Consider the following 15,393-nt stretch of genomic DNA (forward strand, 5'->3'; position numbering starts at 1 on the left):
GAGCCGCCCTGACTGCGGGAATGGTGGCCTGGCCCCTGGGGGGACCCAAGCCAGTCTCCAAAGCCCTGATTTCACCACTGGACAAATCATTTTAATTCTCCTTTATAACTCATCCTCTCTGTCCCAGAGGAAGACAAACGGGCCTTGCGGTTAGAGACACCTGGCTATAAATCAAGACTCTGCCGCTGACAACCTCAGTTGACATTGGTGCATGATTTCTCTGAGCCTCCGTTTCCCCACCTGTAAAATAAGGGTGAGGACAATACCCACCTCCGTGGATGCCCAGGAAGACCTCACTCGTGCAAAGTACCCAGGACTCATTCCCCTTCCCCAATACTCACCTGGGTGGTACAGAGGGCAACCAACTACTCACCCATCACCCAGCAGACGAATAAAGAAAACCGACTGACTTTTCATTCCTCTACCCACTGGAATCTCCTGAGATGATTTTTAAAAATGAGGATTTCCTGGAAGCCACACGGAACCCACTGAATCGTAAAATCTGGGGGCGGAGCTTGGCAATCTGTGTTTCTAACAATCATGGTGAATCACTATTTTGACAGAGATGGAAAGAGAGGAAACAACACTCTCTCAGAGAGGTCACCAGTGGGACAGGCTGAAAACTTCTGACTCCCAGAGCAGTCATACCTGTTGGACGAACTCAGGTCTGTAAAAGTCTGGAGTCTGGAAACAAAAGGTAGAAGTCCTCATTTGCAGGCAAATTGACATGCCCTTGGAGCTGCCATGAAAAGGGGATCACAATTCTTTTCCCCAAACGGGATAGTGTGAGTCATCCAGAGCGTCCACCCATATCCTCCCGGTGGGAAGGCACAATCAGCTTGGCTTTTGTCCCAGTGGTGCCTCAGGCCCCAAGGTTGAGCTTCCCTGGAGACGTAGAATCCAGCAAGCAGAACGGAGTGTACTTGGAGCCACAGCCCACGTGATGAAGGCTGAAAGGGGCGAGTGGAAGAATAGGAGAACAAGAAGCAAAGAAAAGATGATGCCGGAAGGATGGAGGCGCTGGGAAGGAGGTACAGGAGGCAGCCTTTGACCTGACCCTGAGGGTCGGAGGGGAAGGCGGCCTGCGCCCCAGCCCAGATCGCGGCATGCAGGGGGCAATCAGGAGATGACCGTGGAAGGTGAACAGACGGGACCACGGGGGAGCTGTGAACAGCATAGTAAGGAATCACGATTTTCTCCTCAAGTCAAGGCTTCGGAGCCAAATTCCTCCAAACACGTTCCTGTTCCACAGAGTGGCTCTTATTCTCATTTTTAAGCTAAATGCCAACACTTGGAAGTGGAGAGTGACAGCGTCTCTGGAATCGGGGGACCAGGCAGCGGCGGGCCCACCCACCCGGCACCCTCGGCACCCACAGGCAGCGTGAGGCTGAGACCCCCATCCTGGCCTCTGGGGACCCCGGAAGGCCCTGAGTCTGGGGAGGGGCAGAGTCACGCCAGTGCCTCCAAAGGTCCAGCCGATGGCGATTCACACGAATGACGATGGCGCCGACGCGAGGAAGAGGAAGAGGAGGAGGAGGAGTGGTCGACACCGACGAAGCCTTTACACGGGAGCTCGGCCCTGCGCCCTTTACACACACCGACCCGTCTTGCTGTCACCACGACCTACGAGGGGCTGTTAGCCCCATCTTTTCAGATGAAGAAACGGAGGCAGAGAGAGGTGGACTGACTTGCCTGAGGTCACACAGCTTGGCGGCAGAGCCAGGCGCTGCTGCGACGGGAGGCGAGTGAGGCTCCCGCAGCCTCTGACTGTGTGAGGCTGTCTGGTTCCAAGCATGAGGATGAGCCTCATGTTTGTCCCTGATCTAGGTACAAACGCCGTGTTTCCCCCCAACTCCAACCCCAAGGCTGGTTTTCTCAGGCACCTCATCAGGCAGGGAAGGAGGGCAGAGTCATTCAGGAGCCAGGTCAGGGGGCTTGGCCCAGCTCCCGGCTCCGCCTCCCTGGCTGCTGACTGCAGACCAACCCCGCCGTGGGGACCCACCGACCTCAACAGGAAGAGCGCAGACCCAGAAGGATCTCTCACCACACCTGCCGTGGCACCACCTGCTCCACAGCTCACCACACCCAACCTCCCAGCCCAGCGGATTTGCAAAAGAGAAAACAGGACAGACACAAACAATCTCCCACCCCGAGCGTTCCCTAGCATCGGGTGACTGTTTGACCGAGAGCTTCCTCCCTCTTCGAGTGCCCGCTGGATGTGCCCAGCCCCCTCCGGCCGCAGCTGGCGTGGGTGGTGATCACAAGCTCAGCCTCCTCCGGGCAGATGCCTCCCATCCCCAGGGAAAAGCACCGAAGGATCCCAGGGAGGCCAGCCACCGCACTCTGCCAGCCCCGGGCCTTGGTGGCCAACTCTGCCAGCTCAAAAGTCACCTTTGCTTCAATTCTTCACCGGCCCAGCCAGAGCTCGCCCCAAACCCCCTCCCACTCAGCCCGGCAGGAACCAGGAACCGTCCCCTATTGGGCAATCATTAATCGGATTCTTGACATTCCTCTGCCCCAGGTCTGCTTGGGAACATGCTCCCCAGAGGAGGAGGAGCAGAGGCCCAGGACTGGCATCTGGACATGCAGCTGACGGGCCAGCTGGTGCTGTCTGCCGCTGCCCTGCTCCTGCTGACCGCAGCCTACAGGCTGTACAAGTCCAGGCCAGCCCAGGCCCTGCCGCGGGGGGCGGACGCCAAGGCCGAGGCTGAGGCGGAGGCAGGGGGCTCTGGGCAGCCTGCCACCCAGGAGGCTGTTCCCGGGGCACCACGGTGGGATCTGAGACGCCGAAGGGGAAGCAAGGGGGCCACAGGACCGCCAGGCTGCAGCTGGGAGAGCACGGAGGCCTCCAGAGTCCCGGCCACCGGAGCTTCATCTGCAACCTCAGAAGCTGGAGAGGCTGGGAAAGCTGGGAGGAAACGTGCTGGAGAGGAGCACGCTGGGCAGTGCCCGGACTCTGACCTGCCAGCTCCTCAGTGCGGAGACCAGGAAGCCGGAACAGCTGTGGACGGTAAGCCCGAGCTGCCCCATCGCCCCCATCAGTGCAGCGAACCACCAAGCCCCCCAGCTGGCCTCCCGGCCGTGGAGAGCGGCCATGTGAGTGGTGAGCTCACTCCCAGGCAGGACAGTGGACCCCCCAAGCATCCAGGGAGCGGGGAGCAGGAACCCCCCCATGAAGGTGAGGCGGCCCACCGTGAAGGCCAGTGCGACATGAACAACAGCTGGGTCTTTACCCACGCGTCAGGGGTCCACAGGGAGGAGGCAGCGGCCCTCCAGGCTGCCTCAGACCTGGGCCTGGCCCTGCGTCAGCGGGAGGGCGCCTCCGACGCTTCCTATACCTTCTCGTCCGTGGCCCAGGTTCGAGTAGAGGAGAATTTCATACCGGAGAAGGTGGAGGGGATCAGGCCCAGGCTGAAGGGCAAGGTGTACGATTACCACGTGGAGTACACCTCTCAGGCCACCTCCAGGAGCAGGCTGGCCCCCGGAACAGCCACCTCAGCAGGGGCTCCAGCCCCTGAGTCAGTGTCAGGCCCCCTGGGAACAAGGATAGCGTCTGGACGGCCTGCTGGTGACAGAGAAGGCGGACAGGAGACCACTGCCTCCCCCGGGTCTGACCCCTCCGGCTCCACGCGAGGCTTCAGCCGCAAGGAGAGCCTCCTTCAGATCCTGGAGAACCCAGAGTTTCAGCTACAGCTCGATGGCTTTGGGGACGCTGCTCCATCCTGCCCAGACCAGAGAGCTGTGCCCACCTGCCCCACGTCCCAGGATTCTCCTGAGTCCAGCTCAGCGGGAAGCCGCCGGAAGCCCCACGTGCACTCTGTGGCTGGCACCAGTTTCTTCCACCCCCCGCTCAGCCCTGGATCAGCCCCAGAGGTCCACCTGGATCTGGGCAATTGCTACGAGGCGCTGGCCTTTGCCAAGAGGAAGAAACTGGAGCCCCTGAAGGAGGCCGCCTACAAGGTGATGAGGGACAACTACCTCCAGGTCCTGCGGAGCCCCGACATCTACGGGCGCCTGAGCGGGGCAGAGCGGGAGCTGGTCCTCCAGCGCCGGCTCCGGGGGCGCGAGCACCTCGTGGTGGCTGACGTGTGCCCCCAGGACGGCTCCGGCCGCCTCTGCTGCTACGACGATGAGCGGGACGCCTGGCGCCCGCTGGCCCGCCTGCCGCCCGAGGCTGTGTCCCGGGGCTGTGCCATCTGCAGTCTCTTCAATTACCTCTTCCTGGTGTCCGGTTGCCAGGGCTCTGGGCTCCAGCCCTCCAACCGCGTCTTCTGCTACAACCCGCTGACGGACATCTGGAGCGAGGTGTGCCCCCTGAACCAGGCGCGGCCGCACTGCCGGCTGGTGGCCCTGGACGGACAGCTGTACGCCGTCGGGGGCGAGTGTCTGAACACGGTGGAACGCTACGACCCTCGCCTGGACCGCTGGACCTTTGCGCCGCCGCTGCCCAAGGACACCTTCGCCCTGGCGCACACGGCGGCGGCGAGCGGGGGCGAGCTCTTCGTCACCGGGGGCTCGCTGCGCTACCTGCTGCTGCGCTTCTCTGTCCGGGAGCAGCGCTGGCGCGCCGCGCCCACCGGGGGCGGCAGGGACCGCACGGCCGAGATGGTGGCGGTCAGAGGCTTCCTCTATCGCTTCGACCTCAACCGCAGCCTGGGCATCAGCGTGTACCGCTGCAGCGCCAGCGCCCGCCTCTGGTACGAGTGCGCCACGTACCGGACGCCGTACCCCGAGGCCTTCCAGTGCGCCGTGGTGGACGAGCTCGTCTACTGCGTGGGGCGCCGGCGCACGCTGCGCTTCCTGGCCGACAGCATCTCGCCCAGGTTTGTGCCCGAAATGCGGCAGGCCTTCCCTTCCCCGCAGGGCACCCTCCTGCCCACCGTCCTGACCTTGCCCGGTCCTGATGTGCCCCAGACCAGGGTCTAGCAGCCCGTCTGCTGGGCTCCTTCTGCAAGACTAGACGGAAAAACACCCCCTACCCATCGCGGCATGGGCCATTTCTGGGAGATCGGGGTGCAGGGGAATCTGGCCAGCAAGAGGTGAATTTCAGTCCCACCTCCTCCACAGTCTGGGCTTCTTAGCTGCGTCTTTGCCCTCTTTGGGCAGCCACCCTAGTGTGAAAATGAAACAGAGGACTGATGTCCTGAGGCCCAGGGTGCCCACGTCTGCAGGGTTGACCACCACCTTGCTTGAGGTCTGAATTTGGTGGGGAGGGGGGTACCAGGATCCTAGCAAAGTTCAGGGGCACAGCCTTATCACAGGCACGGTTCCAGAGGTTTTTTGACTCCCAGTGACCCCTCAAGCTGACCCTGCTGGATCTGGGCCAGCCCTCTCTAAGCCACCAGGGCCTCTTCCTAACCATTGGCCACTGAGCCCCAAGCTCCAGAAGCCCCTGGGACACACACAGGTGGAGAAAATTGAGGGGGGCTGTTCAGCAGGACTAGGACAAGCCCGGGGAGCCCCAGGGGGCCTAGCCAGAGGGAGCGATGGCTGGAGAGAGAGCCAACTGGAGCAGAGCGCCAGTTGAAGCCGCCCACGGGAACTCTTGCCTGCAGAGTGAATTGACCGAAGCCCACTTTGCTTTTCCTCATTACATGGAATTCCAGTGTACTGGAAGGAGGAGAAGCCTCCACGTTTAGCGTCCATTTATAAAGGGACATCTGCTTGCAGGGTCTACTGAGAATACAGTTGATGGCAAGGAAAAAATAAATGTGATCCAAGGGCCACCCTCCTGCTGGGCCCATTGTTATTTGACCACCGCACTCTCTCCCCAGATCTCAGAACCCTTCACAGTACAGCCACTGATGCGACTCAGCCCTCACCTTGGGAGCTGGGGGCAGCCCTTCCAGGGGGTTAGAGGTGATGGCATCCTTTGCCTTCCCTGAGCCTGTGGTCGCCTGGTCTGCCTCATCAGACAGGAGCAGGCCAGGGAGGGGCAGGCCCACGGTGGAGCTGAGGGACCAGCGAGTTCTCCTGCTGCACCGAGAGACTGGGCCCTCCTTTCACAGCAGGTTTGGCAAATTCTCAAAGGGAGGAAAGCTTCCACCCTTGGGAAGTTACCTCTTCTTCCCAGAAGGAAGGGAGAGAGACTAGTCCAATCTATTACCATGGCGCTGATCCATCTCCAAGGGAGATGCATATACCGACAGGAAAGCAGTCATGCTCTTGGTACCAGCCGGAAGCCAGGAGAGCCGGGACTACTTCTGAAGTGAGCGGCGGCATCAGGAAAGAGGAAGAGAGGGCAGGTGCGCCTCGGTGGGCCTGACAGGTGGGGAGGTGGGAGTGCTCAGACTTCGGCAACCCTGTCTTGAAAACGGGAAGGACAATCTGTGTCCTGCTCTGCCTGGGGGATAAAGGTGAGCACCTGGCAGGAGCTTGTGTCCCTGCAGCTGCTGGGGCTGAGCTGGGGGTCTTTTTGGAAGAGGAGGGATTGGAACAAAGAACCAGAGGAGGTTGGTGTAGAGATGAAACCTTTCCTTGGACCTCAGAAGCCCACCTTTCCTATTCTAGGGCTTGGGAGGTGAGGCAGCTTAGTTTATTTCTAGGCTGGAAGCTGGGGGAGGAAAGATAGCTGAGACTATGGCTGGAGTCTGGGAGAGTGACTGCCTCTCCAAACCCACTCGACCACCAAGGCCATGCTCAAGTTCATAGTCAGCACGTGTTCGTGGACCTCCCGGGGACCCGGGGAGGGGAGACGTGATGCCCGGCAGGGGAAAGGGTGGAGAGCCCCATCTGGGAGCCGGAACAGGTAGAACCAGATCCAGGCCAGAGGCAGGCCTCCGATAAGGAGCCAGGCAGAGGACAAGACCTCAGCCGAGCTGGGTAGGGCATGGGGGAAGGCTCCAAGCCAAGGGTGAGAGCTAGGGCTCGCTCTGGGAAAACCTTCAGAAGCCCGTCACATACACACGGCAGGGACTAGGGAAACGGATCAAGGGGTTGAGCAGCAAAGCTGGCTCCAGACCAGTGGTGGTGGCCGTGTTCTTCATGACCAAGGGAGAGCTGAGACTCGGGCCGAGGCTGAGACAGGGCGGTGCCGCGCGTCTTGTCTGCCTCCCGCGCTCCCACGGCAGACATCACTGACCGATCGCCGTGTCCTTTCTTGTTGAGCTCTTTCCATGGCCTCAGAGCTATTTCAGCACGGGGCCCAGGAAGTCATTACCAGCAGATCAGGGCTAGTGCGTTCCTGGCCTGGGTCTCCAGAGCTGGATTTAGGGATGAAAGCCGTCAGGGCAAGGTAGTCCGGGGGCCTGCAAAGACCACCTGGGGCTGTGACAGTTAGGGTTCATTTTGCTGTTGCTCAGTCGTGTCTGACTCTTTGCGACCCCATGGACTGTAGCCCGCCAGGCTCCTCTGCCCATGGGATTTCCTAGGCAAGAATTCTGGAGTGGGTTGCCATTTCCTTCTCCAGAGGATCTTCTCCACCCAGGATCAGACCCATGTCTCCTGCAGGCAGATTCTTTAGCACTGAGCCACCGGGGAAGCCCCAGGATTCATTTACAGGATGTTTAAACCAGGCGCTACCGCGGGTGTTAGAGACACAGCACATCCCTGTCCTCGTGGAGCTGGCACTCTGGCTATGGAGAACAGGCAGTTTAAAAAAAAAAAGCAAGTACATAAAGAAACAAACAGCAGCCATGCTGCACGCAGTCGGCAGAGGGGAGAAGCAGGGGCGGTGGGGTGGTGCGAGCAGGCTCCCTGACCAGTCGAGGCTGTGCAGAGCCCTGAGGGGGCATCCTGCAGAGACCAGGGCTCCGGGCCAGGAGGCCTGGCCTGCCTCCCGAAGGGCTTTGCCACGCCAGCGGGGGCGGGGAGCAGGACTGCCTCCCAGGCGCTCCATCTTGGTGCGTGAGGAGGGCAGGAGCCCAGCTCTTCTGCTTCCACCTTTACCTATAAAGGAGAGAGTCCCGTTACACTGACATTCTTGAGAGAGGGGCCTTGGCTGGAGGTAAGCTACATTCCCCAGAGAGAAGCAGAGTTTACACATTTAGGTACTGAAGTCGCTCAGTCGTGTTCGTCTCTTTGCGACCCCATGGACTGTAGCCCACCAGGCCCCTCCGTCCATGGAATTTTCCAGGCAAGAGCACTGGAGTGGGTCGTCATTTCCTCCTCCAGGGGATCTTCCCAACCCAGGGCTCAAACCCAGGTCTCCCACATTGCAGGCAGACGCTTTACCGTCTGAGCCACCGGGGAAGTATACGCATTTAGGAGAGAGGGTCAGAATAACACATGATGCCCCATCTGAATACGTCAGCCAGCCCGTGTGGCTCCGTGCTGGCAGAGTCCAGGATCTCCACTGGCCTCTTCAGTAGCCGTGTCCGTTGTCCTCTCGCCCTAGGCCTCAGAGTGGCCTGTGTGTCGCTTGGCTTCTCCATGGCTCATCTGTCCTTCTTTCCTAATGTGAGTTCTTTCTTCTTTAGGAAAACAAAAACCTTAAGTTCGAGTTGTTTTGCACATTAGGTCAACCATGCCATTATAGAAAAAAACTGGAAAATAGAGAAAGGTATTTAAAAAACTCCCCAATTTTCCACCCAAAGACAAACCCCCGCTGTGGTGTGGGTCCCTCTGGTCTGTTTTCCTGTGTGTGATTTTTCTTTGGCTTGATTTTTGCCTCGGTGTGATTATGCTGAATATACAATTCAGTTGCTTCCCTTTTTTTTTAACTTAGCGTTATAGAATAAGCATTTTCCCGTGTTATTACAAACCCTCGGTAAACATCATTTCAATAGTTGCACAATATTCCATCCAGTGGACCTGCCATGGTTTATTTAAACATTCCCCCTCCGTCAGGCCTGTAGATATTTTTTTTCCCTGTGGGTTTCTTTTTCCGTCATAAATAAAGCGCCCTTTGTTTTCGCGTTCCTCTCTGTCTGAGGCCTCCATCAATATTTACAAGAGAAGCAGTTCTGTCTGGAAGAACCAGGTTGCTGAAACAACCATAGCACCGCAGCAGTTGCCTGCCTGGGGCCTGGGCCCTGCTCTTACTGCAGGGCTCAGAGCTGCCCTTGAGAATGGCCAGTGGGAAGGGCGAAGCCGGAGGCCCTGCTGCCCTGGGGATTCCTGGAGCTAGAATGTAAGACAAGGGTTCCCGCCCTGCACGCCAGGCACTGAGCGCTCGCTTTTACGCCTCCCCTCACAAGCCCATTTTACAAGTGAGAAGAGTGAGGCTCAGTGAACACAAGGACACTTGCTAAAGACCCTCAGTCTCCTGAAAAGCTTCCTTGACCCTGGCCTGCCCACTCAGCACGCCGTTCTTTCCCTTCCTCTACTGTGAGGCACAGAGCCAAGGATGTGGCATCCGCTGTTTCCTGCCCCTCATCCCTGTCCATCCCCCACCAGCCGATGATGCTCTATCCTTGAAACTGGAACTCAAAAGAAACCGTCCTAAGCTCCCGATCCTCCACACCTGCATCTATCAAATGGGTTTGCCACTGCCAGCCTCGAGCGGAGCTGTAAGGACTGGTCCCGGGGCTGCTCCACGGTCGGTCCCAGAAGCAGCATCGTCTTCTGCAGGGAGGCTGCTCTAAGCCAGCTCAGGGGAGGGATCCCTCATACTCCCACTGCCCTTTCATAGTGGCCTGGTCCTGTGGAAGGAGGTTGTCTGACTTTTAAGCTCCAGACGCCCCATCTTGTTTAACAAAGTCCAGGGACTGGGGGAGGAGGCTCGAGCTATGCATAGACCATCCAGGCTTTGAGATGAACCTCTGCAGTCCTTCAACAGGGTGAGTGACTGGCTGACCTGAGTTTCTCAGACTCAAAGCGTTAGGCATTTCCCCAGGGCATCCGACAGCAGTGAAGAGCTTCAGAGGCTGCTCAGAGCCCCTGGAAACCTTGAGAAGGTGCACGATGGTACAGATGGGAGGGTAGGAGCCCCTCAGAGTACCTGGGAGACCCACGTGCTGTCTGGCCTGCAGATCATCAAAGCCACAGCCAGGCGCCCAGCACGCCCCATCTTTGTCATCCTTACCTGGAAGGCACTTGGGGCCCCAGGGTTATCCTCGGAGTCCCCTGAGGCTGTGGCTCCAGCTAGAAGGAGCCCCCCAGGCAGACAGGAGGCTGCAGTGGAGGAGGAGTGGACAAAGGGGGCTGAAACGCAAAAGGAGGCGGTGCCCCCAGGGGTAGGAGATGAGGCGACAGGCAGCTGGGGAACCAGAAGAGAGGACCGCCGCAGGGCGAGTCTCTACAAACAGCTCCCAGGCAGACTCAGGTTTTTGACAAGTGGGATGTGGGTCAAAATAAAACAGAAACGAAAAAGTGATGGAGTCTTGGTCGCCTTTTTCTGTGCGTGCAGGGAGGCAGTGGAGACACGGATCTTGTCCCAGCAATGATGACAACCATATTCCCCGCTCCGGGCTCTGTGCAAACCCTTAACCGTCGTTCCCTCATCAAATCCTTCCCGAACACCTCTGCCAGGAAGTGATTATCCTCATAATACAGGGGAGGAAACGGAGGCAGGACGTTTCACAACACTGAAAGTTATTATTTGAGACCTATTCTAAAATCTGCCTTTGTTATTAAAAAACTGGAGGAGAGAAATCAATCACTGAAAATACATTTATTGAGTACTAATGGCGTTAGGGGTAAAGAACCCACCCGCCAACGCAGGGGACACAAGAGATGTGGATTCAATACCTAGTTTGCGAAGATCCCCTTGAGGAGGGCATGGCAACCAACTCCAGAATTCTTGCCTGGAGAATCCCATGGACAGAGGAGCCCGGTGGGCTATGTCATAGGGTCACACAGAGTTGGACACGACTGAAGTGACTTCACATGCACACATGCAGGCTGTGCTTATATGATTTCATTTTATTCTCAAAACCACCCAGTAGATGGCAAAATGAGCCAAATTCTCCCCTTCCCATCAATTTCTCCACCCTTGATCTGGCCATGAGACTTCCTTTTTTTTTTTTTTTTTAAATATGTATGTATTCTTCTACACTTACTTTTTTCCATTTAATATAATGTTCTCCTATGTTTTAGCTGCACCATTCAGCTTCTGGGATTTTAATTCCTGACTAGCGGTTGAACCTGGGCCACCACAATGAAAACGCTGAGTCTTAACCACTGGACTGCCAGGGAGTCCCCAATACTTGCTTTTAATAGCTTGGACGCTGGGTTTACCCTCTTGCTCTTAAAAACCCTGAGATTTCCACCATGGGCACAAGCCTGGGCTAGCCTCCTGGACACGTGGGAGACACGTGGTCTGCTTATCAGTTCCCCCAGTCCACAGTCGGCCAAACACAAGAGCCACTGACCACAGACACCCCAGCGAGCAAGCCCAGCCAAGACCAGCAGACCACCTGGCTGAACCCAGCCCAGAGTGATGTGAATGAAAAGTATTGCCGGCCATGTCAGTAAACAAAGGGCGTTGCCACCCTCAAGCCATCGTTGTAGCCCTCGGGACAGCGAGCCCTGAGGGAGCACCGGGCGGAGGCAGGATGCTCTCTCATCCAGCAGTCAGCCCCTGAAGCCACCCACAGAGGTGCGCATGGAGGAGATCCAGGGCAGGACACAGCGGGTAGTGGCCCCAGACAGCGGAGGCACATGTCAAAGGAGTGACAGTGAGCCAGACTCTAAAGCACCAAATGCCGTAACTTGAGATAGCTAATGTGCCTTAATTGACAGTAATCTTTTGGTGTTGTGACTACCTGGTTTTTGTTGCAAAACCTCCTATACTTCCTGAACTCCCTCCCTTACCTCTTGGGAGCAGTCCCTCAGAGTTATCTGAGATGCTGTGTCCTGGGCTTAAGTCCTCAGTTTGTCCATTAAATAAAACATAACAGGCTTCTCAGGTGGCTCAGTGGTAAAGAAGCCACCTGCCAGTGCAAGAGATGTAGGAGATGCAGGTTCAATCCCTGGATTGGAAAGATCCCCTGGAGTGGGAAATGGCAACCCACTCTAGTTTTCTTGCCTGGAAAATTCCATGGACAGAGGAGTCTAGCAGAATGCAGCCCTTGGGGTGGGAAGAATCAGACACAGCTGAGAACAGCACAGCTTAGCCTCAACTTTCAGGGTCTTTGTTTTTCTATTAGACAACAGGGCCAATTCACTGATGCATGAACAAAACATCAGGCTGCGGGTTTAAACCACTACATACTGGAGTGGTTGGAACTCAGCAATACGCAAGCGATACAGCACTGCTGTGAGACACACACTTATCACTATTTTATAGCAAAGGAAACTAAAGTTCAAGAAAATGACCTGACTTTCCCATGTAGACTTTAAAAAATGTGCAATGTGAGAGTTGCCAGTTAAGCTTTATTGGGGACAAAACGAGAACCTGAGCGTGGGAGACAGCATTTCAGATAGCTCTGAGAAACTGCTCCAAGGAGGTGGGGAGAGGAGCTACAATATATGTAGGAGTTTTGCCACAAAGGGCAGGTAGTTGGGAACAACAAAAGATTGTTGTTAAAGAAGCCAGGTATCTCAAGTTAAAATTAGCACTTTGCCAACAAAAGTCCCTCTAGTCAAAGCTATGGCTTTTCCTGTAGTCATGTATGGATGTGAGACTTACTTGGACTACAAAGAAAGCTGAGCGACGAGGAATTGATGCTTTTGAACTATGGTGTTGGAGAAGACTCTTGAGAGTCCCTTGGACTGCAAGGAGATCCAACCAGTCAATCCTAAAGGAGATCAGTCCTGAATATTCATTGAAAGGACTGCCACTGAAGCTGAAACTCCAATACTTTGGCCACCTGATGGGAAAAAATGACTCATTGGAAAAGACCCTGATGCTGGGAAAGATCGAAGGTGGGGGGAGAAGGGGACGAATGAGGATGAGATGGTTGGATGGCATGGGTTTGAGTAGGCTCTGGGAATTGGTGATGGACATGGAGGCCTGGCATGCTGCAGTCCATGGGGTTGCAAAGGGTTGGACATGACTGAGCAACTGAACTGAACTATTTATGAGATGATGCAAGATTCTGGCTGACTGAAATCATTCCTTTGATACACACCTCAGCTATCTGCAGCCAGTATCCTGTGTTTTCACATCCTGAGTGTCCTCAGGGCTCACCGTGGAGAGTGGCTGCAGTCTGGTGGCTGCTGGATGGCAGGTATCCTTTCCTTCCTGAGCTTCCCCAGGGCTCACCAGCTGAACATCCATGGTGGCTGCGATTGCTGGTTACATCCTAGTTTACTTACATGGCAGGAAGCATTCCATCTCTCAGCCTGAGCGTGTGGTCTCAGCATCCCTGGCCAGGTTGTTCCCCACGCGTCAATCAGGGCACCTCACGCCACACGCTTGACCCCCCAGCGCTTCAGCCTCGGTCTGCCCCCAGGGAGCTCCCCACGGGTCAGTCAGGGCACCTCACGCCACACGCTTGACCCCCCAGCGCTTCAGCCTTGGTCTGCCCCCAGGGAGCTCCCCACGGGTCAATCAGGGCACCTCACGCCACACGCTTGACCCCCCAGCGCTTCAGCCTCGGTCTGCCCCCAGGGAGCTCCCCACGGGAGCGAGAATGTCTCGTCTGCCTCCATCCTTGGCACCAGCATGGAGCAGCCACACCGCTCAGCTCACAGGAAGCTGAGCTGCATCCTGGTTTGAAATGCATCGTCAAGTCCTGTGGGTGGCTGTGCAGCACTGCCCAGATGGGCTCATTCGCTGTCTCCAAGAAGCACTGTGCCATACCTTCTGCCCTTTCCTGAAACACCCTTCCTGTTGGCATGCAGTATCAGGGCAGAGGGGCTTCTCAGCTCCTACAGTCCGGAGCACAGAGGTTCTGCTGCAGGTGTCAGCTCCTGTCCTCTGCCCACAAGAAAGGCAAGCCGCACCGCCTGGGGAGGTACCACTACCCCCAACCCTGGAGGGCCTGACTGGCAGGAGGTGGTATATAAACACCCCAGCTCCCTCAGCCCCAGGCGGGAACTCAGGCTCGGTCTGTACACTGGCTCCTAGACAACAGCCCTTAACAAAGTCACTCCTGTCCGGTGTATTGACGTTGCAGCCTGCTCCTCCTACCTCCCAGGGACTGTAGCGGAGGCACACTCTCCTTCCCCCTACCCACTCCCTCTTACCTTCTTTAGGCCTTCACAGCCCTGGCACCAACCGCCACCCCTGTTTCAAACAAGCTCTGGCATCTCTCATCTAAAAAGAAAAGCCACTTTTACATGACTCGCTGGATGGTGCAATAAATTAAAAGCACGAATACACTCTAGAAGGTTAAAAACACTACACAAATATAATGTGTCCTGATTTGTAATGAGTGTCAAAGTGATGTGGCAGCTCTGCGCTCCTGAAAACAGTTTATGTTCTGAAGCTTTGTGATTGTTTCTCCTGCAATCATGTTTATACTATCACACTTAGCAATCTTGACTTTGTAGAAAATAGGAGGGTTAGCTTTAACTTGCCCTCAATTTGAATCATGACAAATTCTGAGTGAACTCTTTAAAAAAAGAAAAATGCCTGCTCTTACAGAACACTTTCTGTCTTATCTGAAGGAGCAAAAATGTTGGATTTTGTACATAGAACCCTTTAAACCCCTGCCTGGTATCTTTCAGCCCCCTGATGTCACTTTCCAAGCCTGGTCTGTCTCCCCTGGACTACACAGTGGGGTAGGTTTGTGAGGAATGATGGCAAATTAGGGCAATACCAACCTCAAGGAAACCAGGAACATCATATCTTTAAGCTGTCTTAAAAAAAGCATTTTAACTGGGGTAAAATATACATGGAACCACTTGAAAATGTACAATTCAATGGCTTCAAGTACTTTCTGGGTGTCGTGTGTCTATGTTTTATCTGGTTACAAAAGGTATACAAACATTTATTGTGCTGACAAACAGGTACGGACGTCCCTGTGGTCCAGGAGTTAAGAATCCACCTGCCAATGCCAGGGCCACGGGTTTGACCCCTGGTCTGGGAAGTTTCCACGTGCCGCGGAGCGTCTAAGCCCGTGAGCCACACTCCAGAGCCTGCGCTCTGAAACGAGAGAGCTCACCACAGTGAGAAACCTGTGCACCCTAAGTAGAGCATAGCCCCTGCTCGTCGCAACTAGAGAAAGCCCACGCATAGCAACGAAGGCCCAGTGCAGCCAAAAATAAATCAGTATACACTCTTTTTAGTTCTTCAAAAGCAAACAAAAAAAGTTATTGCAGAATATACGAATGGGAAAATACAGAGAAGCCCAAAGAAGGCAGTAGAGGTCAGCCCCACTCCAAAATAATCCATCACTGTTTCTGACATCTTTATTTCTAGGCTCTTATTAAAATAATTAAAAGCAGCATCTTACTCTGTATTTAGAATATTGTGACTGCTTTCAAGCTTGAAGGATGTGTCACTGGATTTCTTTTCATTGTGGTAAAATACACATAACCTAAAACTCACCAATTTGGCTGTTTTTTTCAAGTGTGCAGTTCAGAGGCAGTTAAGTGTGCTTCCGTGGTCGTGCACCCATCCCC

General features: G+C 55.6%; 1 protein-coding gene across 1 annotated transcript; it reads left to right on the top strand.

Moving 5' to 3' along the window:
* Window positions 1-636: 636 nt before the first annotated feature.
* Window positions 637-8,858, top strand: KLHDC7A (kelch domain containing 7A). The gene has a single exon (XM_070382076.1). It carries the CDS (start codon window positions 2,536-2,538, stop codon window positions 4,924-4,926), a length of 2,391 nt encoding a protein of 796 aa, XP_070238177.1. The 5' UTR covers window positions 637-2,535; the 3' UTR covers window positions 4,927-8,858.
* The last annotated feature ends 6,535 nt before the right edge of the window (window positions 8,859-15,393 follow it).

Source organism: Bos mutus, chromosome 2 (genome assembly GCF_027580195.1).
Source record: "Bos mutus isolate GX-2022 chromosome 2, NWIPB_WYAK_1.1, whole genome shotgun sequence".
Classification (NCBI taxonomy): domain Eukaryota; kingdom Metazoa; phylum Chordata; class Mammalia; order Artiodactyla; family Bovidae; genus Bos; species Bos mutus.